Here is a 24,354-nt window from a genome sequence, read left to right on the forward strand (position 1 = left end):
TAAGATGTTTAGAAGAAAACAATGATACAAGACTACAAACTGAATTGCCAAGGAATGACTAAAACTTTATAGACCAGGAGAATATGCCAACAACCAACGTTGTGGTTTCACTAAACACCATGCAGAATATACAAATCCGGATATTACTCTCATAGAACCACTGAAATAAATATGGAGATTGGCTCACATGGTGGTAATATATAGATAGACTCATCATGTAAAGCTGAATCTTTAACTCAAAAATACTTCTATGTGTTGATTTTTTCCCTCAACAACAGATTGGGTTGTTATGACACATTTGATTCATGTGGTAGAAAGGTAGGAGTATTGTGGTGAATATATTTTCTTTCTTTCTTTTTTTTTTTTTTTTTCTTAAACAGAGTTTCACTCTTGTTACTCAGGCTGGAGTGCAATGACATGCTCTCGGCTCACTGCAATCTCTGCCTCCCAGGATCAAGCAATTCTCATGCCTCAGCCTCCTGAGTAGCTGGGATTACAGGCGCCCACCACCATGCCCAGCTAATTTTTGTATTTTTAGTAGAGACCAGGTTTTACCACGTTGGCCAGGCTGGTCTTGAACTTCTGACCTCAGGTGATCCACCTGCCTCGGCCTCTGAAAGTGCTGGGATTACAGGCTTGAGCCACCACGCCCAGCCGAATATATTTTCTGGGCATGTACAACATGAGGAATTTAAGACCAGCCTGGGCAACATAGCAAGATCTTATCTCTACTAAAAATAAAAACAGTTAGCCAGGCATGGTGGTGTGCACCTACTATATTCACAGCAACTTAGGAGGCTGAGGCTGGAGGGTTGCTTGAGCCTTGGAGGTGGAGGTTGCAGTGAGCTGAGATCACACCATTGAACTCCAGCCTGAGCAACAGAGCATCTCAAAGAAAAAAACGTGTATGTGTGTGTGTGTGTGTGTGTGTGTGTAATATGTGTGTATATATAATATATATACACCTATATATATTATATATACACACTTGTATATATATGTGTGTGTGTGTGTGTGTATATATATGTATGTCTATGTATATATATACATATACATATGGTTTTTTTCCTTTGAGAAAAAAAATTCCTCCCTTTCTACCACATGGATCAGGTATATGACTATGACCAAAAATGCCTAATCTCCTGGGAATGCAGTCTCAGCCTCATTTTACGCAGCAAGTCTCAGCCTCATTTTACCCAACGCCTATTTGAGATGGAGTTGCTCTGGTTCAAATGCCTCTGACCATTAGAGGTAGACTTCTATAATTACTAAGCCTCTGGGAGAGTTGCATTTTTCTGAGGGTAATAGCAGTACCATGCAAGCACTAGAAAAGGGGGATGGGAAAAATACTGATAAAATTATCTTCTGTTAAGTTTCAAACTCTGTTGTTTCAAATTGCTGCCAGCTGTTGAGAGTGTTGACAGAGTTCGGATATATCATTTAAATGCCGGATTGAGCCCATCTGTTTACTTCCATGGAAAAATATACAGGAATAACTTTCTAGTCTTTTTAGAAACTCTCAAAAGTGTACCTTTATATGGTGGGGAGTTGGAACTACAAAGTGGTAGTATGATTATATTTGTTAATCAGGTGGAAGCTAAAAGAATTACTGACTGGCTTTCCATCTCTTAGGTTTATACCTTAGTTTTAGTCTTTGTGGAGATGTATACAGAAACATCACTATTACCTGACACGTATCACCCTGGCAAGTACATGGTGTGACCCTTCTGACAGCTTAATTCCTTGAGGAGAAATGATACAATGATGATCCCTAGGACATTTAAAGAAATATTGTTACATAGGAAGTCATTCAGCTTACCTTAAAAAGCCTGTTCTGACTTGGAACAGGAAGGAAATTGTTCATTTCCTTAACTCTTTCAGGCTGCTAACAGGCCACCTAATGCCCTAGAAGGTATAATTTGCTAAGGGAGCCATGTTTAGAAAAAAAGAAAAAGTATAGTCTGGGTGCTTTAGGTGCTTCCTGATCTCTAAAACAAGGCATGTCAGGTAGAGAAAGTGAGGACCAGTTGGGAACTTAGGGAAGCCAGTTTCTTCCAGACATATTTCAGTTGCCAGTAGTTCTTCAGTGGCTCAGAGGAAGCAGTGGGATATGCCAGTTGCTTTGGACACACTGTGGCCGACATAGCCATTTTGTCCAGACATTCCCTTGTTAAATAGCTGGCATTCACCAGGTAGAGAGCCTTAATGATACCATCTTTTCAATGGTAGGATTTGGTAGTTCTTGGTGATCTTGCATTTTAAAAGATCTTGAGTTATCTTATTAGATTTTCAGTCTTTTAGGAGACCATTTTTGTGCTTTAGCATAAAAGGGCTTAAATGTATTTCCATAAATAACCTTGGTGTGAACCATTACAAAAAAGAAGAAGAAGAGGAAGAAATAAGTAGGCAGAAGGCAGCAGTAATATCTGGATGCCAGATGCCATCAGCCTAGCAATGGGGTTGATTCAATAAGAAGCAAAGGGAAATTCCTGTCATGCATCTATGTGAACAGAACCCACAGGAATTAGATACATGAGGAAATGCCAATAAGAGTCACCATGGTGATTTTGTAGTCATTAACTGCCTTGTTTATCTTGTTGAAAATAGTATTTAAATAAATGATATTTAAGCATATGTTTTCATTAGTCCATATTTATACCCAATAAGCAGTCTAAGATTGTAGATGGCTTAACTCAGTGGTTAAGAATGTGACTCATATTTTTTTAAGTGGCTAGAAATGTTAATTGTGTGACATGTATTTTCATATCCCTCCCCAAAATATAGTGAACCAAACATCAGCAATGGGTCCATATAGTGTTACTATTTATATTCTAAATATAAGGTTCCTGAATTATATTCTTTTCATGAATCTTAGGCCACAGAAGAGTAACAGGGAATATCTTGTTTATATATAGAAACAGGTGGATGATTCATGATTCTTAAGAAATCTAAGGTCAAGAAATGTAAACACTGTTTGCAGAGTATTCCGTCAACAAAAACAATGTTCAAGCAGGAAAGAGTTGAGCATTAGAATTATCAGATAAAAAAGCACTTAATTTGGAAAACTGGCATATGGTAGAGCTAAAGCCTCACACTAGGCAGCATCAACCCTTATCCTAAGATAACACTAGGCAGCATCAACCCTTATCCTACAAAAGTCTTTACCTTTCTCACTTCGCACACCTTACTTTCTGGCCTCCTCCCTATTCTCTGCAGCAGCAAAGTGCTTAATATAAATTCTCGGGCTAATTCCATATTCTAGATGACTTTAGAGAGCCATCAGACTTGCTAAATTATTCACACCTCCAAATGACAGAAGCTAAACTCACCTATAAATTGCCTGCCCCATTCCATGCTATGAGCAGGTATTGCAAAATTAACCATAGTCTTTGCCCTCAAGAAACCTTTAGGGCATTCTTATCACAAGAGCAATAGGATTGTTACCTGAAGTGTTGTCTATCCACAGACTGAACAAATGAGCTAGCTGTCTTTAAGAAATGTAATTTTGATTATCATAGCATGAGAGTGTTACTGATTTAAAAAGGCATTCAGGAGACTTATTTATTAAATTCCCAAACTCTCTACTAGCATATGTTAGAATTGCATCTACCTCTAAGATAAAATATCACATAGGCTACTAGATGGTAATGCACAAATATAAGAAATAAAAGATAAAAGAATATAATATATGCATTCAAAGGGTTTGAGGGGAATGTTGATGTGAACCAAGGTTTGACAGATTGTGATAAAACTGATTTGAATCTTGTTTTGATTCCAAAACTAGTACTTGAGGAAGGATATATGATCTTTTTATATAGCAAATGATATTTTATATCATTATATGTACCTTATTTATTCCTACCTATATGTTAAAAACAGGCTATAGAAACCACAGAAAATTTCCTAAAATTGATTTTTTTTCAGATGCTTAAGCTGCCAACTGTGTGGGTTGGTGAGGGGTGAGTCTTTGTATTTGCATGCCCTGGCAAATACAGAATCCTGCTAGAATCAGAGTAAAAAGCAAGTTAATTTTTATCATACCTCCATGCAGGATAGCTCTGCACAGTGGCTAAAAGTGTGAACCTCAGAGACGGAGAGCTTGTATGTGAATCTTACCTTGGGAAAGTCATTTAAGCCCATACGCCTCCATTATCACCTGTGAAGTGAGGATAATAGTCTCTACTTCATAGGGTTCTTTTGAGGTTTAAGAAGTCCTACATATATAAAAATTGTGGTTACAATTAGGCCTTTTCTAGCATCATTCATCTTTCTAGAGAATCTGTAAGGGAGTTAAGATGTCTAATAACCACTCATTACAAATGGAGAAATTGAGGTAGCTGTTGTATCTGTCTTATACATCTTGTATCTCATGGCATTTGAGAGAGAACAACAATATTTAACTCAAAACTTAGCTAGTGGGTTCCCAGCTCACACCACCTTACTGCCTCTCCTCATCTACACTTCTGTGGGTCTTTGAAGACTCACTTATAAGCACCATACTTTTAATTTAGCCCAGAGTTTATTCTAAGGGACAAATCTTTATTTAAATAAAAAGAGATTTATGAGGATGAGTAAGAAAAGTTCAGAAGATGCATAGGTGAAAAAGCACCTCTCTCCACTCTGAGTTAAATATACTTGATCTCCATGCACAGAGACAGCAGAATCAATAGTAAACTCAAGAGAGCAGACAGAGCCATTTTTACGTAGTCATTAGAAAAGCCTTGATTGCAAACCAAGTTCTAAATTTATCAGCCCCTCCTTCTGTCACCACAGTTGCTCATTCTGTAGCTAATTTCAGAAAGCTAAATCTGAACCGTTGCTTAGCAGAGCCCTAGAGAGTGACAAAGACAAATTAATGGGATCCTTGTGTGCCAAAATAAAGTATGCACCCTGTCACCACCAATATATGTTAAGTCCATTAAGGTCAGTTTTAATGAACTGAACTTTTCATTGGAAAGCTTTGCCAAACTTGTTGAATTAAGGGAAAGAAACCTCACAAAAGTACAAGATAAACTAATTTCATTCCATGTAAAGAAGAAATGGTACATGAAAAGTGTTGAGTTTCCAATATTTTAAATCTTTATCAAAGTCAGGGAAAGTAATAAGCATTTAAACTACATTCCAATGTTAAGCTCAGAACTACAAATGCACTGATAGCATGGTAAGCTATGATAGCATGTGAGTCCCTGGGATGTGGCCTTTTAAGTAGACTATTTTAAAGGAAAAGCAAATTTTCAAATCACATTCTGTTCACTTAGGTCAGAAAAGCAAAGAGAAAGAAAGACGATCTGAAACAAGTGTCATAGCCTCACTTTTCATTTGTGAAAAGAATAATTTGGCTTTATTTGTATCTGCCACATGTCACGAGTAGTCTTTCTGCCTTTTTTCCCAAAATTTTGTACTTGTTGAGTCTTAAAAAGTAGATAAAAAATGCAAAAGCTCTCCCTTGGGATTCTGTAACCTAGGAACCGTTCCAAAATGCTCCAGAGCTTCAGTGTTGAGTAGCTGGTGGTATGATAAGGCAGTGTTTGACCAGAGACCTGTAAAAATTATGAAAGTCAGCCTCTGTCTCAAAGCTGCCCCTTAATTTTTTTATTCTACAAAATGACATTTTCTTGATATTTCACTGAAGTGTGATAGACACAGAATTTCAGCTTACCTCAAGCTACATGACTACCTAACAACCCATCAAGATGAAATTAGGCCACTACATACTGCCAAGTAAAACTGTAAGAAATTTAATGACTAAGCCCACGATAGCTGCTCATTTTCGGTATAGGAACTCCAGCCTTTTCCTGCTATGGGAGTTTCTTATGGGCTCTATAGCCTACAGCAGGAAGAAGTTTGTATTTCCTCATGCCAATGCCTAGAACAGAACAGTGTGACTTAGTTTCTTAAACTCTTTTGGCTGTTGCTTCTTTATCTAGCTTTATTTCAGTCTTTGGGCCTATGAATAAGCCACAGTACCAAGTCAATCATAACATTAACTCTTATCCTTCTGTTTATCAAACCATTTATTTATTTGAAAAACTATTTATAGAGTTCCTATTATATGAAGTACTACCTTCAAATAGAGATTTGGTCTAGTGAGGAGCACAATTATTACATAAAGATTTGCATTGTGATTATGAAAGACTGGTAACTGTTCTAAGAAAATGGAAAGATGCTCAAAGAGGTTAACAGAGAACCCATTAGGTCTGGGGGTCAGTGCATTAGTCTATTCTCACATTGCTATGAAGAACTATCTGAGACTTGATGTATAAGTAAAAGAATTTTCATTGCCTCACAGTTCCACAGGCTATGCAGGAAGCATAGCTGGGAATGACTCAGGAAACTTACAATCATGGCAGAAGGAGAAGGGGAAGCAGGCACATCTTACATGGCTGGACAAGGAGGAAGAGGACAAAGGAGGAAGTGCTTCACAATTTTAAACAACCAGATATCATGAGAACTCACTCGCCGTCATGAGAACAGCAAGGGGATATCTGTCCCCATGATGTAATCACCTCTCCCAGGCCCCTCCTCCAATATTGGGAATTACAATTTGACAGGAGATTTGGGCAAGGACACAATCTAAACCATATCATCCTGTCCCTGGCCCCTCCCAAATCTCGTGCCCTTCTCGTATTGCAAAATATTATCATCCCTTCTCAACAGTCTCCCAAGTCTTAACTCATTTCAGCATGAACTCAAAAGTCCACAGTCCTAAGTCTCATCTGAGACAAGGCAAGTCCCTTCTTCCTATGAGCCTATAAGATCAAAAACAAGTTAGTTATTTCCAAGATACAATGCAGATACAGGCACTGGGTAAATATACCCTTTACAAAAGGGAAATCAGCCAAAACGAAAGGGCTTCAGGCCCTATGCAAGTCAGAAACTCAGCAGGGCAGTCATTAAATCTTAAAGCTCCAAAATAATCTCACATCCAGGCCACACTGATACAAGGGGTGGGTTCCAAAGGCCTTGGCCATCTCCACCCCTGTAAAGCTGAGTGCCTGCAGCTTTTCTAAGTTCATGGTACAAGCTTTCAGTGGATCTACCATTCCGGGGTCTGGAGGACAGTAGCCCTCTTCTCACAGCTCCACTAGGCAGTGCCCTAGTCGAGACTCTGTCTGGGACCTCCAACTCCATATTTCCCCTCCTTACTGCTCAAGTAGAGGTTCTCCATCAGGTCTCTGCCCCTGCAACAGACTTCTACCTTGACTTCAAAGCATTTCCATACATCTTCTGAAATCTAGGCAGAGGCTCCCAAACCTCAACTCCTGCCTTCTGTGCACCCACAGGCTTAATGCTATGTGGAAGCTGCCAAGACTCATGGCTTGCACTTTCTGGAGCAGATGCCTGAGATGTATCTGGAGCCCTTTCAGCTATGTCTGGAGCTGGAGCAGCTGGGATGCAAGGAGTGTCCCAAAGTGGCAGTGGAGCCCCGGGCCTGGCCCATAAAACCATTCTTCCTTTCTAGGCCTCCAGGTCTGTGATAGGAGGGGCCGTCTCAGCTCTGAAATGCTTTTGAGGCATTTTCCCCATTGTCTTGGCTGTTAGCATTTGGGAAGGGTCTGTATAGGTCTCTGAAATGCCTTCAGGGCATTTTCCCCATTGTGTTGACTATTTGGCTCCTTTTTACTTATGCAAATTTCTGCAGCTAGCTTGAACTCTTCCGCAGAAAATGGGTTTTTCTTTTCTACCACATAGTCAGGCTGCCAATTTTCTAAACTTTTATGCTCTTCTTCCCTTTTAAATATATAAGTTCTAGTTTCAGGTCATCTCTTTGCTCGTGCATATGACTATATGCTGTTAGAACCATCTAAGTCACCTCTTGAACACTTTGCTGCTTAGAAATTTCTTCCACCAGATACCCTAAATTATCACTCTCAAGTTTAAGCTTCCACAGATCCCTTAGAGCCAGGGAACAATGCTGTCAGTCTCCTTGCTAAAGCATAGCAAGCATGACCTCTGCTCCAGTTCCCAATAAATTCCTCATCTCCATCTGAGACCACCTCAGCCTGGACTTCTTTGTCCATATCACTATCATTTTGATGACAACCATTTACCAAGTCTCTAGGAAATTCCAAAGTTTCCCTGATCTTTCTGTCTTCTCAAGCTCTTCCAACCTCTGCTGATTACCCAGTTCCAAAGTTTTTTCCACATTTTCAGGTATCTTTATAACAATGCCCCACTTCTCAGTACCCGTTTTCTGTATTAGTCCATTTTCACATTGCTATAAATAACTACTAGTGACTGGGTAATTTCTCTAAAAAGAGGTTTAATTGACTCACAGTTCCACAGGTGGTATAGGAAGCATGGCTGGGGAGGCCTCAGGAAACTTACAATCATGATGGAAGATGAAGGGAAAGCAGGCACATGTTACAAGGCCAGAAAATGAGGAAGAGGCGAAAGTGGGAGGTGATATACACTTTTAAACAATCAGATCACTTGAGAACCCACTATCATAAGAATAGCAAGGGGAAAATCTACTCCCATGGTCCAATTACCTCACACCAGGTCCCTCCTCCAATACTGAATATTACAACTCAACAAGAAATTTGGACAGGGACACAAATCCAAACCGTATCAGCCAGCAAAGCCCTCTTTGAGAAGTGACATATATACTGAGACCTGAAAAATGAGGGAGAATTATTCCAAGCAGAGAAGAGAGAAGAGGGTGATCCAGGGAGCCACCCACACATGTCAAAATCTTGAATCAGGAAAGCATTGAACACATTGAAGGAAGTAAAAGAAGATTAGTGTGGCTGGAAAGAAGAGTAACTAGGAGGAAATGGTGGGAGATGACGATGAAAAGTGTCATAAGATGACCTTGGGAGAGACTTTGTCATTTTTACAGTAGGCAACAATTAAAAGCTTTACATTTTAAGATCCCCCTAGCTACATCATTAAGAACAGGTCAGTAAGGAGTAAAAGAGGAAGAAAATAGCCCAGTGGCTGTTGTGGTAATCCAGCAGAAGGATGGCATTAACTTCAGTGATTATGGTATGCAGGGCAACCCATGGCAGGACAGTGAGGTAAGGAAGAGCACCAACTGCGGAGCCAGCCTGCCGGCGTTCAAGTCCCAACAATACCATTTATTCAGCAGTGTGGCCTTAGAAATCATTGCGTTCCAATATTATCATCTGGAAATTGAGATGAAAGCAGTACTATTAAAATATAATTTTCAAAAGGTTATAATTAGAAGTCTCATGAAAATATAGAATAATCACATGTCAAAAATTTTATATATCTCACAAATTATTGAGGAAGCCAGTGTGATATTAAAACTATTTCAAATGAGAATCTAATTTAGAATAAAGTTTATGTTTCTTACCGGACAAAAGCATTTGTAATGCCAGGGACAGAAAAATGCATATATTCTTATGGACAAGAAACATCTGTATCATCACCAGCCCTCTATAGAGAAACTTCTATCTCTATGGAGTTGCAAAATAGGCTAGCTAAAGACCATCAAAGGCTCATAATTCCACAGAACAAGACCACCCCTAGAAATTTGCTAGAAAATGTTAGCATTTCACTGAAAAGACAACCAGTAATCTTTTTTTGCCTATTTCAAAATGTTTCCAACAGTACCCATCTTCCAACAATGTCATAATGAGTTGTATATGTACAGTCCATAAAGCATGTAAGTGTAATGTTAGTTTATTAATGCTATATCAAGGTGGTGGTAATGGAGATCATGAGAAGTAAATGTGTTTATATATTTTTTCAAGGGAGAATTTATAGAATTTGGTAATCAGTTGGGAGTGAGGTGTGAAGGAAATTGAGGGTCAAGAATAACTCTTGATTTTTTACTTTAGCAATTGGGTAGCCAGTGAAATCCTTTGCTGTGGTGGTGAAGATTGGAAGAGGAACTGGTTACTAAGGGGGGGAAATCAGGAGTTCCATTTTGGACATTTTAAGTTGGAGATTGGAGATGCCTTTGAAATGTAAAAGCAAAAATGGCAAGAAGGAAAACAGTAATGTGGAGTAGTTAAGAGCATAAAACCTTAGTAGCTGTGTAACTTAATCTTCAGTTTCTTATCTATCTATTAAACGGGAATAATAATAGTTTTATCTCATAAAGTTCTTGTTCAGATTTAACAACTTTTATTTATAAAGAACTTAGAATAGTGCCTGGCATATAAGAAACACTAAAGAAGTTTTTGATAAATATGTTAATTAAATTGGTGTTTATTCAAAGAAGAAAATTCTAGACTAGAGATTAAATACTTAGAAGTTTCACGTACACTGATGGTATTTGAAATGAAGAGTCATTGATGAACACGTTGGAAGACAGCACAAAGCCAAGTTCTGAGGCACTGCAATACTTTGATTTTTTTTTTTTTTGAGACAGAGTTTCACTGTGTCACCTAGGCTGGAATGCAGTGGCACCATCTCAGCTCACTGCAACCCCACCTCCCAGGTTCAAGTGATTCTCCTGCCTCAGTCTCCCAAGTCTCCCAGACTGAGACACCTGCCTCAGTCTCTCAGGCTTACAGGTGCACACCACCATGCCTGGGTAATTTTTTGTATTTTTAGTAGAGACAAGGTTTCACCATGTGGGCTGGGCTGGTCTTGACCTCCTGACCTCAAGTGATCCACCTGCCTCGGCTTCCCAAAATACTGGAATTACAGACGTGAACCACTGTGCCTGGCCTGTGCCACTGCACTCAACCAATATTTTGAATTTAAGAATAGAAGGACCTAGAAAAGGAGAGTGAGAAGGAAGTGACCAGAGAAGAAAACCAAGAGAGTTTAGTGTCATGTAATTCAAGAGAAGGAAGTAACTCAAGAAGTGCTTGAAAACAATGGTCAGTTCTGTTGAATGCCATTGGAAATGAGACAGATGAAGATTAGATTTGTTAGGAATAGCGGACAGTCCGAGGCCTGTGTTCTTAGAACCTGATATTCGTCTTCCTCCTGGCCTTTTTCTTACTGTTAAAGAAAAGCAGCCTCCTGATGGTCAGCGGGACCCCCCTTGGTAAGACTCCTTATAACGTCTTATCTAGAACCGTATCAGAGAAAAGAGAAGGCAGAACTTCAAGGTGACTTCAACAAAGTGCTCAAACATACAAGATCCCAGGCTTTGAAAGAGTTGGTAGTCTCTGGATGAATTGGAACTTTCAGATAACTCATGCCCTGAACCATTTCCCTCTAGTATAAAGTCTCTTTGAAAGGAAAATGTGCTCTTTAATGCAGTCAGCATATTTTTTTAACCCAACTTCCAGCATGGAGCATTTTTCCGCAAGAAACACATTCAGGCATTCTTGCAGAGAGGCCAGCTGCCTGTCAAAGAACCCAAAAGAGCATCATTATCATGAGAAAAAGTCTGTTACTTGGAAAATACCTCTAAATATGGCTTTTCCAATAATGCTTTAGTGTGTTCTGCTGGCTTTTTTTTTTTTTTTTTTTTGAGAAACTGGGTCTTTCTTCATAACCCAGTCTGGAGTGCAGTGGCACAATCAGAGCGCACTGCAACCTTGAACTCCTGGGTTCAAGAGATCCTCCCACCTTAGCCTTCCCAGTCACTGGGACTACAGGTGTGCACCACCACACTCAGCTAACTTCCTGCTGTTGTTGTTGTTATTGTTATTATTGGTAGAGATGGGGTCTTGCTATATTGCCCAGGTTGGTCTCAAACTCTTGGCCACAAGCGATCCTCCCACATTGGCCTCTGAAAGTGCTGGGATTACAAGTGTGAGCCATGGTGCCTGGCCACTTTAGTATGTTTTTTAAATTAAGTTCTTCCCTCAAATTATAACTGGTTAGCAACATTAGACAGGAACACTCACTCAATTTTTTTCTTTTCAAATACTATGGTCATATTGGTGACTGCTTCAAAATTATCATTTGTTTTATCTTCATTTTCAGGCCATTCTGTTTTTGGTTATTCTACCGGGCACCTTACAATGCTGAAGATGCCTCATAGCCTAAGCATGACACTTGAGGATCTGAGAAATCTATGAAAAGAAGTGGTGCTGTCAGATGTTGTGAGGAGTGATGTCCTACAACCTTTGAAAATTTTTTCTTGGAGACCTCAATATGCGTTGCATAACTAGCATTAATTATTTGCAGCTCCAGAGAGTTGTAAACAACAGCAGTTGAGAAATATTTTCATAATTCCACATTCAGATCAAATATCCTTGGGTAAAGATCTTTCCTAATAAGTTAGATTCCCATTTATCTGGAATGATTTAGGTGTGGTTCTAAGTAAATGTAGAGGGACATTTTGGATAAGTATTATCTCAAAACTTTAATCCTCCAGCTATATTTAAAGATTGCCTTAGTATTATAGATTTTACAAGTTATTCTAAAATTCCTAAAGTGACTATATTGAAGAGTTCCCTCCCATGACAGCATTCCAAATGGTTTTTGTTTACTTATCTTTGAGGGTTTATGTTAATCTTTCCCTTTGACATCACTGAGAGACAATAAATAACTAATGGGTTTTTATATGAGATCTTCTGATCTCATGTGAAAATGGGAAGTAGATGAGAGTAGAACTATAAAGGTGTTTCCTTTTTCTCTCTTTCAAGTTTCTTCTTTATCCAGTAGCAATTTTTCCCTGTTTATTCAAAAGCCACTTCAGATGCCAAAATGTGCAACTTAGTTTTAGTTAACGGCACCTTATCCTAAAGTTTTTACTCCATTAATAGCTCAAGGATTGCCCAGAATCAGGAGAAGGAGCAAGTTTTCAAAGTTTAAAAAAATATAAGAATGAAGATTGGTTTAAAAATGTGATGAGGCGGCCGGGCGCGGTGGCTCATGCCTATAATCCCAGCACTTTGGGAGGCCGAGGCGGGTGGATCATGAGTTCAAGAGATCGAGACCATCTTGGTCAACATGGTAAAACCCCATCTCTACTAAAAATACAAAAATTAGCTGGGCATGGTGGTGCGCACCTGTAATCCCAGCTACTCGGGAGGCTGAGGCAAGAGAATTGCTTGAACCCAGAAGGTGGAGGTTGCAGTGAGCCGAGATCGTGCCATTGCACTCCAGTCTGGGTAACAACAGCGAAACTCTGTCTCAAAAAAATTTATATATATATGATGAGACAATGTGGAATTACATATTTTACCAATAAAGTATGCAAATTTTTTAGCTCTAAATAACGTATTTGTCAAGAAGACTTTTTGGTTAATTTAGAGTATAATTACTTATGCAATATTTTATTTCTCTGATATACTACTTTCAGATCCTTCTGTGGTCACTTGTTAATGATAAGCATTTTAAAGGGGAAAATACATGATTCTCACGTAAATATAAAAATGAACATCTGACAAAGATTTTACCTACCTCGTTAATTAATGAGGGAACCGGTAAGATGCTATAGCCAATTCAAAGGAAATTTAGAAGAACCCGATTTATTTTGGCAAATATGAATGCCAAAATGAATTTACAAATAGATGCAAAATAATTCTATTTTACAGGGCAACAATCAACTGCATCTTACTAGGCACAATTAATCTGTATTTTTCTAGGCAAGAATCATTTGCACTATCAATATTTTGCCAGTTACAGAGTGGTAAAAGAGAATAGCTCAAAAATCAATGAAAAGCGAAGACAACCTAGGAAGAATGCACTAAACAGAGAAATCCAGTAATCTTTTGGGTTGTTTTTTTTGTTTGTTCGTTTTGTTTTGGGACAGAGTTTCACTCTGTCCCCCAAGCTGGAACACAGTGGCAAGATCTCAGCTCACTGCAACCTCCATCTCCTGGGTTCAAGCAGTTCTCCTGCCTCAGCCTCCTGAATAGCTGGGATCACAGGCTCACACCATAACACAAGGCCAATTTCTGTATTTTCAGTAGAGACAGGATTTTGCCATGTTGGCCAGGCTGGTCTTGAACTCCTGACTTCAGGCAATCCACCCACCTCTGCCTCCCAAAGTGCTGGAATTACAGGTGTGAGCCACTGTGCCCAACTTTAAACTCTAATTTTCTCACATACTATTCAGTTTCTTCCCTTCTCTTTTCTCACCCTACTGTAGTGCCACCACTCACATACACATACACCAGATGAAAGAGGTAAAGAGAAATCCACAACTGCTATTGGTTCAGAGCTTGAAATATAATAAGATTAAAAACCTATACCAAAATTGAATATTTTTAATGTGACTTCCTACATGTTTCAATTTGCATTTTTAAATTAAGGCATGAGACTAGTGATAGGATCAAAGCAAGACACTTATAAAGCTGTTTTTAATTTCAATAATCCCAATGAGTTTTAAAAACAAACATATATGAGAAAGGAAGAGAGAGGAAAGTAATAGGAGGAAAGAAAAAGTTAAATATCATATTAGTCCATTTTCACATTGCTGAAAAGGCATATCCGAGGCTGGGCAATTTACAAAAGAAAGAAGTTTAATTGGACTTACAATTCCATATGGCTGGGGAAGCCTCACAATCATGACAGAAGGCAAGGCGGAGCAAGTCACATCTTACATGGATGGCAGCAGGCAAAAAAAGAGAGCTTGTGCAGAGAAACTCCCATTTTTAAAACCATCAGATCTTGTGAGACCCATTCATTATCACAAGACAGCACGGGAAAGACCGGCCCCCATAATTCAGTTATCTCCCACTAGGTCCCTCCCACAACACATGGGAATTATGGGAGCCACAAGATGAGATTTGGGTAGAGACACAGAACCAAACCATATCAAATACATTGGTTACAGACCATGTAGACATACATGTAGAGCCTAGTGCTGGCTACTATCTATGGTGACATGAGATTAATCAACCATGAGCACATTGTTTTTGTTTAGCAGTATATTAATAAAGTGATGGTTCTTATTATTTCAGTGCATGCCTCTGACTATAATAGTCACTAATAAACTTTTAAACAACTTTGGGATTTTACAAGTGAATTTTGTCACTGTTTTCTATTTTATAAAAGAGACTATGGTAATTAAAGGATATGCTTTTTGTTAATGAAATGAACAATTAAGGTTACAAATAGAAGGCCAGCCAGAAGTGTAAAGATTCATTTGCCAGGCATGGCTTGTTTTTGTTGTTGTTGTTTTAATTTCCTGAGAGGGAAAGAATAAATACAGAATTCATATCAGTCACTTCTGAAGTTTACACCCATCTTTTAAAGAACTCATTTGTCAAACCATTCTTCATTTATCTAACAGTAGTAGCTAACAAAAAGAAATTTTTGTTTTTGTTTTTTGAGTCCAAGTCTGGCTCTGTCGCCTAGGCTGGAGTGCAGTGGTGCAATCTCGGCTCACTGTAACCTGTGCCTCCTGGGTTCAAGCAATTCTCCTGCCTCAGCTTCCGAGTAGCTAGGATTATAGGCGCCCACCACCATCTCTGGCTAATCTTTGTATTTTTACTAGAGACGGGGTTTCACCATGTTGGCCAGGCTGGTCTCGAACTCTTGACCTCAGGCAATCCACCTGCCTCAGCCTCCCAAAGTGCTGGAATTGCAGGCGTGAGCCACTATGCCTAGCCAACAGAAAGAATTTTTAAACTTCCTAAATTTAATATAAATGATAAGAACCTTTTTCACTCTGTTTTAAAGGTCCCTCTTTAAAGGTTCCAGCTCAGGAAGTGCTGTTCAAGATGAGACTTATAAACATTAGAATTAAACCTCCTAACTCACTTGCCTGCCCTCTCACTGACCTTGCTTCCTCCCACTTAAGGCCAGAAAACTCAAGATAGTAAATACAAAGCTGGGAGATCTAGGGACTTGGGGAAAAGCCTCATATGAAAAACAGTTATTATTCATTTGGCCATTTGCACTATCAGATATTTTTCTTTTGAAACATAATCTCCTGCCTTCAACAAGAGAGAGTATATTATATCATACAGTCTATGCACTAGAGAAATTAAGATGACTGCCAAAGGACAGCACCACTTAAAAACCAAATTGTTTTTAATTGGTGTGAACTCGATGAAGACCTAAGGATAGTGGATTGGGAGATAAGCCAGTGAGGCTGTTTTACATTTGATAAAACTCTCATTTGGGAGACATAAAACAGATGTTTATTGTTTTTGCTATTAACCCTAAATGTCCAGATAGTAAAAAATTATACACATGTGCTTGCGCACACACACATATATTTGTTTTAGTTTAAGCATGCTGCCTTAAAATAAATAAGTTTCAAACGTTGCAGCAAGTTCATGAGGCTTCAATAGAATGGCCTTTCTATCTTACGTGCTTTTGGTATATCTTCTTGGTTCTGGAATGACATCAGATGCAAAGTCATTCATATTATAGACAAGGAGAGCTAAGGGTCTAGTTTGTGCCTCATTTATATTCTAGATCTTATCTGGGGCTCACTTTGAAAACACAAATCAAGTTAGCCACTTGTCATATTCCATGAGTTTATATATGTGAAAAAATATAGAAACTAAGACCTAAAATAAGTTTGAGGATTATCTATGGATCTCAGTATGTTGTATTTCTTCCATTTTTTTTTTTTTTTTGAAATCTAGTCTTGCTGGAGTGCAGTGGTATGATCTTGCTTCACTGCAACCTCTGACCCCCTAGTTCAATCTAGTCTCCTGCCTTAGCCTCCCGAGTGGCTGGGATTACAGGCACATGCCATCACACCCAGCTAATTTTTATATTTTTAGTAGAGACAGGGTTTCACCATGTTAGCCAGGATGGACTCAATCTCCTGACCTTGTGATCTACCCGCCTCAACCTCCCAAAGTGCTGGGATTAAAAGCATGAGCCATGCACCTGACCACCAAATGTTTTTTCCTCTAGCAGAGGCTGCAAAAATACAGTCCACAGACCAAATCCAGAACCTTCCATCATCATCCCATCACCCCCTTTTTAAAACTAAAGTTTTATTGGAACACAACCACGCTAATTTGTTTACATATTTCATTCCACAATGGCAGAGTTGAGTAGTTGCAACAGAGTTCACACAGTCTGCAAAAATCTAAAATATTTCCAATCTGGCCCTTTATAGAAAAAAACTTGCCAACCCTTGCCCTGTTATATGGTTCCTGAAGAGGTAAGCAACAGAACCATAATTCTTACTGCATAAAAAAAGCTGGTAGGTTGCAGTTCTTTTTGAGATCTTGCCATCTTTCTGATTCAAAAACAAATTTTGGTACCACACTATTAAAGAAGTATTATTCATCATACCATTGTCAAAGTTGGTAGGCTAATCATTTGCTTTTGTGTCTTTCTTACATACAAAATAGTTTAGCATCTATTTTCCTTTGTGTCTGCACCTGGGTGGCAAAATTCAGTCCTTGTGTATCTGTTATGATTCTTGTTACAGGAGCCAGGCAGGTGGAGCTAGATGTGTAATAAGAGGGTTAAAATGATTTTGATGGCAGCCTTTGGTTTTATGTTCCTAAAAAGCTCCTACAGGTGGCATTATTTAAAGCAAGGAGACTTTTGGATACTTTAGGATACCATTTTTTTCCCAAGTTCTCTAGGTGCAAAAGGTGGAACAAAGAAGTCAAAAGGCGAAAGGGAGGTGAAATTGTGATGAGATTTTCTTGGGGATAATTCTGGGTGGCCATTCGACCCTTACCCACCTTCCTGACAAGGTTACAGGGGGACCTTTGTTCTCCCCCTAGTGGATGACTCTTCAAAGGTAGCTGGGGGTCAGGCCTTTCTCAAAGGGTCTCTTGCCATGCCTGAGACTCCTGCCTCAGAACACTGAGTGCTGCTTTGGGGGAAGTCTTCTCTTCTGAGCAGACCACTGCTGCTCCACACAGAGCCCAGGCTCAGGCCCAGGACTCATCTTTGTTGTGTTCCTTCCAATTTGAAAACTTGGATCGGTTTGCTGTTAGAATTTCAATCTCCCTGAACCAGATAGGAATCGTTTGCACTTGCTAGCATTTAATGCTATAACCTTCTTATCAGTTCTTTCATTGTCTGCCAAAGTCAAGGTTAAAGAGCCAGGTTTGCATGCTTCCTCAGCACGACTCCCTGTGAGAAAGCAATAGGATCATGGAAAAATTAAAAATAAAAAATGATCCCAAAGTTTTTTCTCTGAATTATTATACTAACTTTCTGAGTGGTTCCTTCTGGGCTTTTTTTCCTAGGCCCCTCTCCAGGTCATTATAGTTATGGTCCTGGTTGATTAATGAAGGTGAGAGGACATTTTTGAAGATTTGGGTATTTTTCTACATTCTAGAGAAAAACTCAGAGAAAAACCGAGTTCTTACTAATGTAGCTTCGTTTGGGGGACTGGATGTGAGGATGATGAACACACTTGTCTGAAGGCAGAACCTCTCATTTACTGTGGTATGCCTGTGGATTTACATTTGTAGCACGGCTTTTCTCTATGATATAAAAAGAACTGGAGCTCAGACTAATTCAAAGAATGTATGAGGAACAAGGCTTTGCACCATTCTTGGAAATTTACATACAAAAATACCTCCTTATACATATAAATAAATCTCAGGAAGCATATTGAACAAAGAAAGTTACAGAATATGAGATCCAGACCAAAAAAAAAAAAGCTTCCTTAAATATCTGCAAGGGCTTATTTCGTTATCAGTATCAGTCTGCTATAAGAATAGCCAGCGACTTGCAAGAGGCACAAGTGTTGGTGTCACAGGGCAAACCCCAAAACTGAGGTTCAGCCTGGGCGGGACCTCATGGGTTCTTGGTTTCACGCAGGAAGGAATTCAAGAGCTTGCTGACAGAGGAAAGTGAAAGCAAGTTTATTAAAGTAAAGGAATAAAAGGGCGGCTACTCCATAAGCAGAACAGCCCTGAGGGCTGCTGGTTGGCTACTTTTATGATTATTTCTTGATCATATACTAAACTAGGGATAGATTATTCATGAGTTTCCAGGAAAGGAATGGGGAATTCCTGGAATTGAGGATCCTCCCCTTTTCAAACCGTTTAGTGTAACTTCCAGACATTGCTATGGCATTTGTAAACTGTCATGGCACTGGTGGGAGTGTCTTTTAGTATGCTAATGTATTATAATTCGTGTATAATAAGCAATGAGGACAACCAGAGGTTGCTTTTATCACCATCTTGGTTTGACAGGATCTGGCCGGCTTCTTTCCAGCATCCTATTTTATTAGTGGGGTCTTGTAAAACAAATTCCTATCTCACTGGGATTTAGAGCGAGAAGAAGCCACCAGTCAGTCCCCTGCTTGGAAGAGCTATCACTGTGGGTACAAAGCAGGGAGCAAGCAGGTGGTCTCTGGAATGTCTTGCAGCTGGGAGTTCATGTGACATTCAGGAAGCAAGCAACCCAGAAACAGTGGCAAAAGGGCTTAAGAACTAAACTGAAGCGCCATCACAGGACAGGGTGGAGGATCCCCGAGCACCCCTGGGACAGCTCTGGGCAGTGGAGGCAGGTGGGATGCAGCCCCTCACAACCTCCATGGCCTCCTGCCTGGGGCTTCTCATCCTGTCCTCTTGTTTGCTTGCCGACTGTAGGTTCATCCCAGAGGCCTGGTCGGCATGCACAGTCACCTGTGGTGTGGGCACCCAGGTGCGAATAGTCAGGTGCCAGGTGCTCCTGTCTTTCTCTCAGTCCGTGGCTGACCTGCCCGTTGATGAGTGTGAAGGGCCCAAGCCGGCATCCCAGCGTGCCTGTTATGCAGGGCCATGCAGCGGGGAAATTCCTGAGTTCAACCCAGACGAGACAGAGGGGCTCTTCGGTGGCCTGCAGGATTTCGACGAGCTGTATGACTGGGAGTATGAGGGATTCACCAAGTGCTCCGAGTCCTGTGGAGGAGGTAAGAAAGGGGATTCTGGCTCAGATCCCCGCCATCTTCTTGCCCTTTGTCTCTCTCTTTTCTTCCTGCATGCAGCTGAGTCATGTGACTGCCTCGAGTCCAAGAAAGATAGGCAGGAGGAGGAGGGGAGGCAGCCATTCTAAACGTAAAGCATACTGAATGAAACACAGATGTGTTTCTCTCTTGGCTCCCGTGGCCCTCAGACTGTCAGCGGTGAGTGGCCAACAGAACAAATGGCTTGGCTTTCAGTTGTCATTCTCATGCCTTGCAACATATCATTGTGTATCTGGCTGAAAAACACAGCTGACACTGACCTGGCAGTGCTCTCAACATTGTGTTACTGATCTCTGCCCTTGCCTCAGTGCCGCTTTGTGAACCAAGACCCAAGAACAAGTCGGAGTCCCTCTGATGTACTCAGCCGATTTCCCAAAGTAATATCTGTTTATATCTCAGGGAAGGGTATCTAAAAGGTAATTGATACAGTGGTTACCTGGAGCTGGAAAGGAGTTTAAAGATCAAAGTCTGACACCACCCCCATCTTACAGATGAAAAAAACTAAGAATCAAAGAAACGAAGTGATTTGTTCAAGATCATACAGCTTGTGAGCGACAGAGCTGGGACTACGGCAAAGCTCTCCTTTCTCTGTCTAGTGTCTTTCCATCATACCACACTTTTTTAAGCACTTAGAGAATTCTTGAAGCTTTCTTGTTATGAATATGAGTTAACTCATGTTAAGTCTTTCCCGATTCTCCTTAATTTATTCCCTGGTGATAGAACAATAGATTCAGTGATTCTTTATTTCAGATATTATAAACAGGATTGTAGTGGCAAAGGAAGGCATTGAATTCAACAATTGATTCTTCAAGATTGCGATGTTTCTTCCCACTCTAAAAATACGGTAGATTCGTATTGACACCATTTCCTGTGTCTACTCCCAAGAGAGATTAATAGATAAGGAAATGCTGGCTGATTCCTTGCCAGATCTTTTCCCTGGCTATTAGTAACCCCTTTGGGCACGTTGAGATTCTGTTTCCTCAGTAAAGATCCTTAATAACCGGTGGAAAAAAGTACTAAAATGATTTCCCAAAAGTGTTTTCTAAACCACGACATTTTGGAAACTTTGAAAATGCATCTTTGTCATGATTGAGAATGTAAGAATAAATGTGCCCACACTGTTCACATGTAGTTGAAAGGAATGAGTAGTGGAACAAATACTAGCAAAGAATTGAGTTTCTCCAGCAGGTCTTTTAGTAAGCATTTAATGGTCCTGACCTTGAGGTTCTTGTTTGTTTCCATGTCTTCCAATTTCTAACCTCGGAATTTTGGAGTGTTTTAATGGAGCGCCCTGGTATGTTAAAACCTAAATTCTTCCTAATGATTCTGGAAGACAGTTTCCTGGAACTCAGTGAATGTAACTGTGTTCATATGGGATGCTTCACTCACTTCGAGGGCATCTTTTCTTTCATGCTTAATGAGAGAGAAGTGTTAAATAAGCTTCAGTGATCTCTGGAGCCTGGGCAGGAGTTGAGAGGTCAGGTAGAAAGGCTGTTAGCGGGTGGCTACAGTTCCTTCTTTCCAATGTAACAGATGACTTAGAATTCAGATGGTTGTGCTTTCATCCCCAATTTCCATGATCACCTGAATTGAATGATCATTATTTCTAGTCAAAAACAAATGTGCTTTAAAAAATTATTTATGGTCTCTCAGTTATGGTTCTCAGTTACAAGTCAAGCCTGGAACTTTATGAACAGATGGAAAAAAGAGATGTAGTAATGGAATATATAAATAACCAGATACCTTTTTCTTTAAGAGTCTAACCATTCTGCTGACCAACCAGGGGTATAAAATTCAGTGTGTAGAGTATGCGGAATGTATTTAATTTGAAAGGTTTTCAGAAGATACTGATTTAGAAATAAGATTTGGATGTTTGGTATACAATGGATCTCTACCTATAGAAACTAAGTGTTTTTACATAACGTAAATTGTACATCCTTTATATCCAAAGCAGGGTAAAAATTACTGAAATTTCTTAGGTCTTTAAATGTCAACAACTGAACACACTTACCTTCAGTTATGTCACTGTGCCAAGGTAATATATTTATGCCTAAAATGTTAGAGTTGAAAATTCCAAAGTGATGAAAATATGCTTGGGTTATATGGCCCATATCATGCCCATATGCACTAAAAATTATTTTGGTATATGGAACATGTATATTTTCTTTTATCTTTTTTCTTGTACTTTAGGTTCTGGGGTACATGTACAGATCATGCAGGATTGTTGCATAGGTACACACATGGCAATGTGGTTTGCTGCCTCCATCCCCCGTCACCTACATCTGGCATTTCTCCCCATGTTATTCCTCTTCAACCTCCCCACCCCTCCACTGTCCCTCCCTTGGCCCCCCCAACAGACCCCATTGTGTGATGCTCCCCTCCCTGTGTCCATGTGTTCTCACTGTTCAACACCCATCTATGAGTGAGAACATGCAGTATTTGATTTTCTATTCTTGTATCAGTTTGCTGAGAATGATGGTTTCCAGATTCATCCATGTCCCTACAAAGGACACAAACTCATCATTTTTTATGGCTATATAGAATTCCATAGTGTATATGTGCCACATTTTCCTTGTCCAGTCTATTGTCGATGGACATTTGGGTTGGTTCCAGGTCTTTGCTATTGTAAACACTGCTGCTATGAATATATGTGTGCATGTGTCTTTATAATAGAATGATTTATAATCCTTTGGGTATATACCCAGTAGTTGGATTGCTGGGTTGAATGGAATTTCTATTTCTAGGTCCTTGAGGAATCGCCACACTGTCTTCCACAATGGTTGAACCAGTTTACACTCCCACCAACAGCGTAAAAGTGTTCCTATTTCTCCACATCCTCTCCAGCATCTGTTATCTCCAGATTTTTTAATGATCGCCATTCTAAGTGGCCTGAGGTGGTATCTCAATGTGGTTTTGATTTGTATTTCTCTAATAATCAGTGATGACAAGCATTTTCTCATGTTTGTTGGCCTCATATACGTCTTCTTTTGAAAAGTGTCTGTTCATATCCTCCGCCCACTTTGGATGGGTTTATTTTTTTCTTATAAATCTGTTTTAGTTCTTTGCAGATTCTGGATATTAGCCCTTTGTCAGATGGGTAGCTTGCAAAAAGTTTTTCCCATTCTATTGGTTGCCGGTTCACTGTAATGATTGTTCCTTTTGCTGTACAGAAGCTCTGGAGTTTAATTAGGTCCCATTTGTCTATTTTGGCTTTTGTTGCCAATGCTTTTGGTGTTTTAGTCATTAAGTCCTTGCCTATGCCTATGTGCTGAATGGTTTTGCCTAGATTTTCTTCCAGGGTTTTTGTGGTGTTAGGTCTTATGTTTAATTCTTTAATCCATTTGGAGTTACTTTTAGTATAAGGTATCAGGAAGGTGTCCAGTTTCTGCTTTCTGCACATGGCTAGCCAGTTTTCCCAACACCATTTATTAAACAGGGAATCCTTTCCCCATTGCTTGTTTTTGTCTGGTTTGTCAAAGATCAGATGATTGTAGATGTGTGGCATTGCCTCCAGGGCCTCTGTTTGTTCCACTGGTCTATATCTGTTTTGGTACCAGTACCATGCTGTTTTGTTTACTGTAGCCTTGTAGTATAGTTTGAAATCAGGTATTGTGATGGCTCCAGCGTTGTTCTTTTTGCTTAGGATTGTCTTGGCTATGTGGACTCTCTTTAGATTCCATATGAAGTTTAAGGTGGTTTTTTTCCAGTTCTGTGAAGAAGGTCATTGGTAGCTTGATGGGGATAGCATTGAATCTATAAATTACTTTGGGCAGTATGGTCATTTTCACAATATTGATTCTTCCTAACAATGAGCATGGAATGTTTCTCCATCTGTTTGTGTCTTCTCTTATTTTGTTGAGCAGTGGTTTGTAGTTCTCCTTGAAGAAGTCCTTTGCATCCTTTGTTAGTTGTGTTCCTAGGTTTGTAGCAATTGTGAATGGGGATTTGCTGATGATGTGGCTCTCTCTTAGTCTATTATTGGTGTATAGAAATGCTTGATATTTTTTGCACATTGATTTTTGTATCCTGAGACTGCTGAAGTTGCTTATCAGTTTAAGGAAATGCTGGGCTGAGTTGATAGGTTCTTCTAAATATCAATTATGTCATCTGCAAATAGGGACAATTTGACTTCCTCTTTTCCTAATTGAATACCCTTTATCTTTTTTTCTTGCCCAATTGCTCTTACTAGAACTTCCAGTACTATATTGAATAGGAGTAATGAGAGAGGGCATCCATGTCTAGTGCTGGATTTCAAAGGGAATGCTTCCAGTTTTTGCCCATTCAGTATGATATTGGCTATAGGTTTCTGGTAAATAGCTTTTATTGTTTTGAGGTATGTTCCTTCAATACCTAGTTTATTGAGAGTTTTTAGCATAAAGGGCTGTTGAATTTTGTCAAAGGCCTTCTTTGCATTTATTGAGATAATCATGTGGTTTTTGTCTTTGGTTCTGTTTATGTGGTGGATTACATTTATAGACTTGCATATGTTGAACCAGCCTTGCATCCCTGAAATGAAGCCTACTTGATTGTGATAAGCTTGATCAGATAAACTTTTTCATGTGCTGTTGCAATCGGTTTGCCAGTGTTTTATTGAAGATTTTTGCATCTGTGTTCATCATGGATATTGGCCTGAAGTT

At 39.6% G+C, this 24,354-nt stretch overlaps 1 protein-coding gene across 6 annotated transcripts in view; it reads left to right on the forward strand.

Annotated features, from left to right (window-relative positions):
• Positions 1 to 24,354, forward strand: part of ADAMTSL1 (ADAMTS like 1) — a 1,072,914-nt gene that overhangs the window by 818,037 nt on the left and 230,523 nt on the right. For all 6 annotated transcript variants that reach the window (XM_078369765.1, XM_078369768.1, XM_035306411.3 and 3 more), the window contains one exon: positions 19,362 to 19,663. In XM_078369765.1, coding sequence (XP_078225891.1) covers positions 19,362 to 19,663 — 302 coding nt within the window. The remainder of the gene's footprint in view (positions 1 to 19,361; positions 19,664 to 24,354) is intronic.

Source organism: Callithrix jacchus, chromosome 1 (assembly GCF_049354715.1).
Source record: "Callithrix jacchus isolate 240 chromosome 1, calJac240_pri, whole genome shotgun sequence".
Lineage (NCBI taxonomy): Eukaryota > Metazoa > Chordata > Mammalia > Primates > Cebidae > Callithrix > Callithrix jacchus.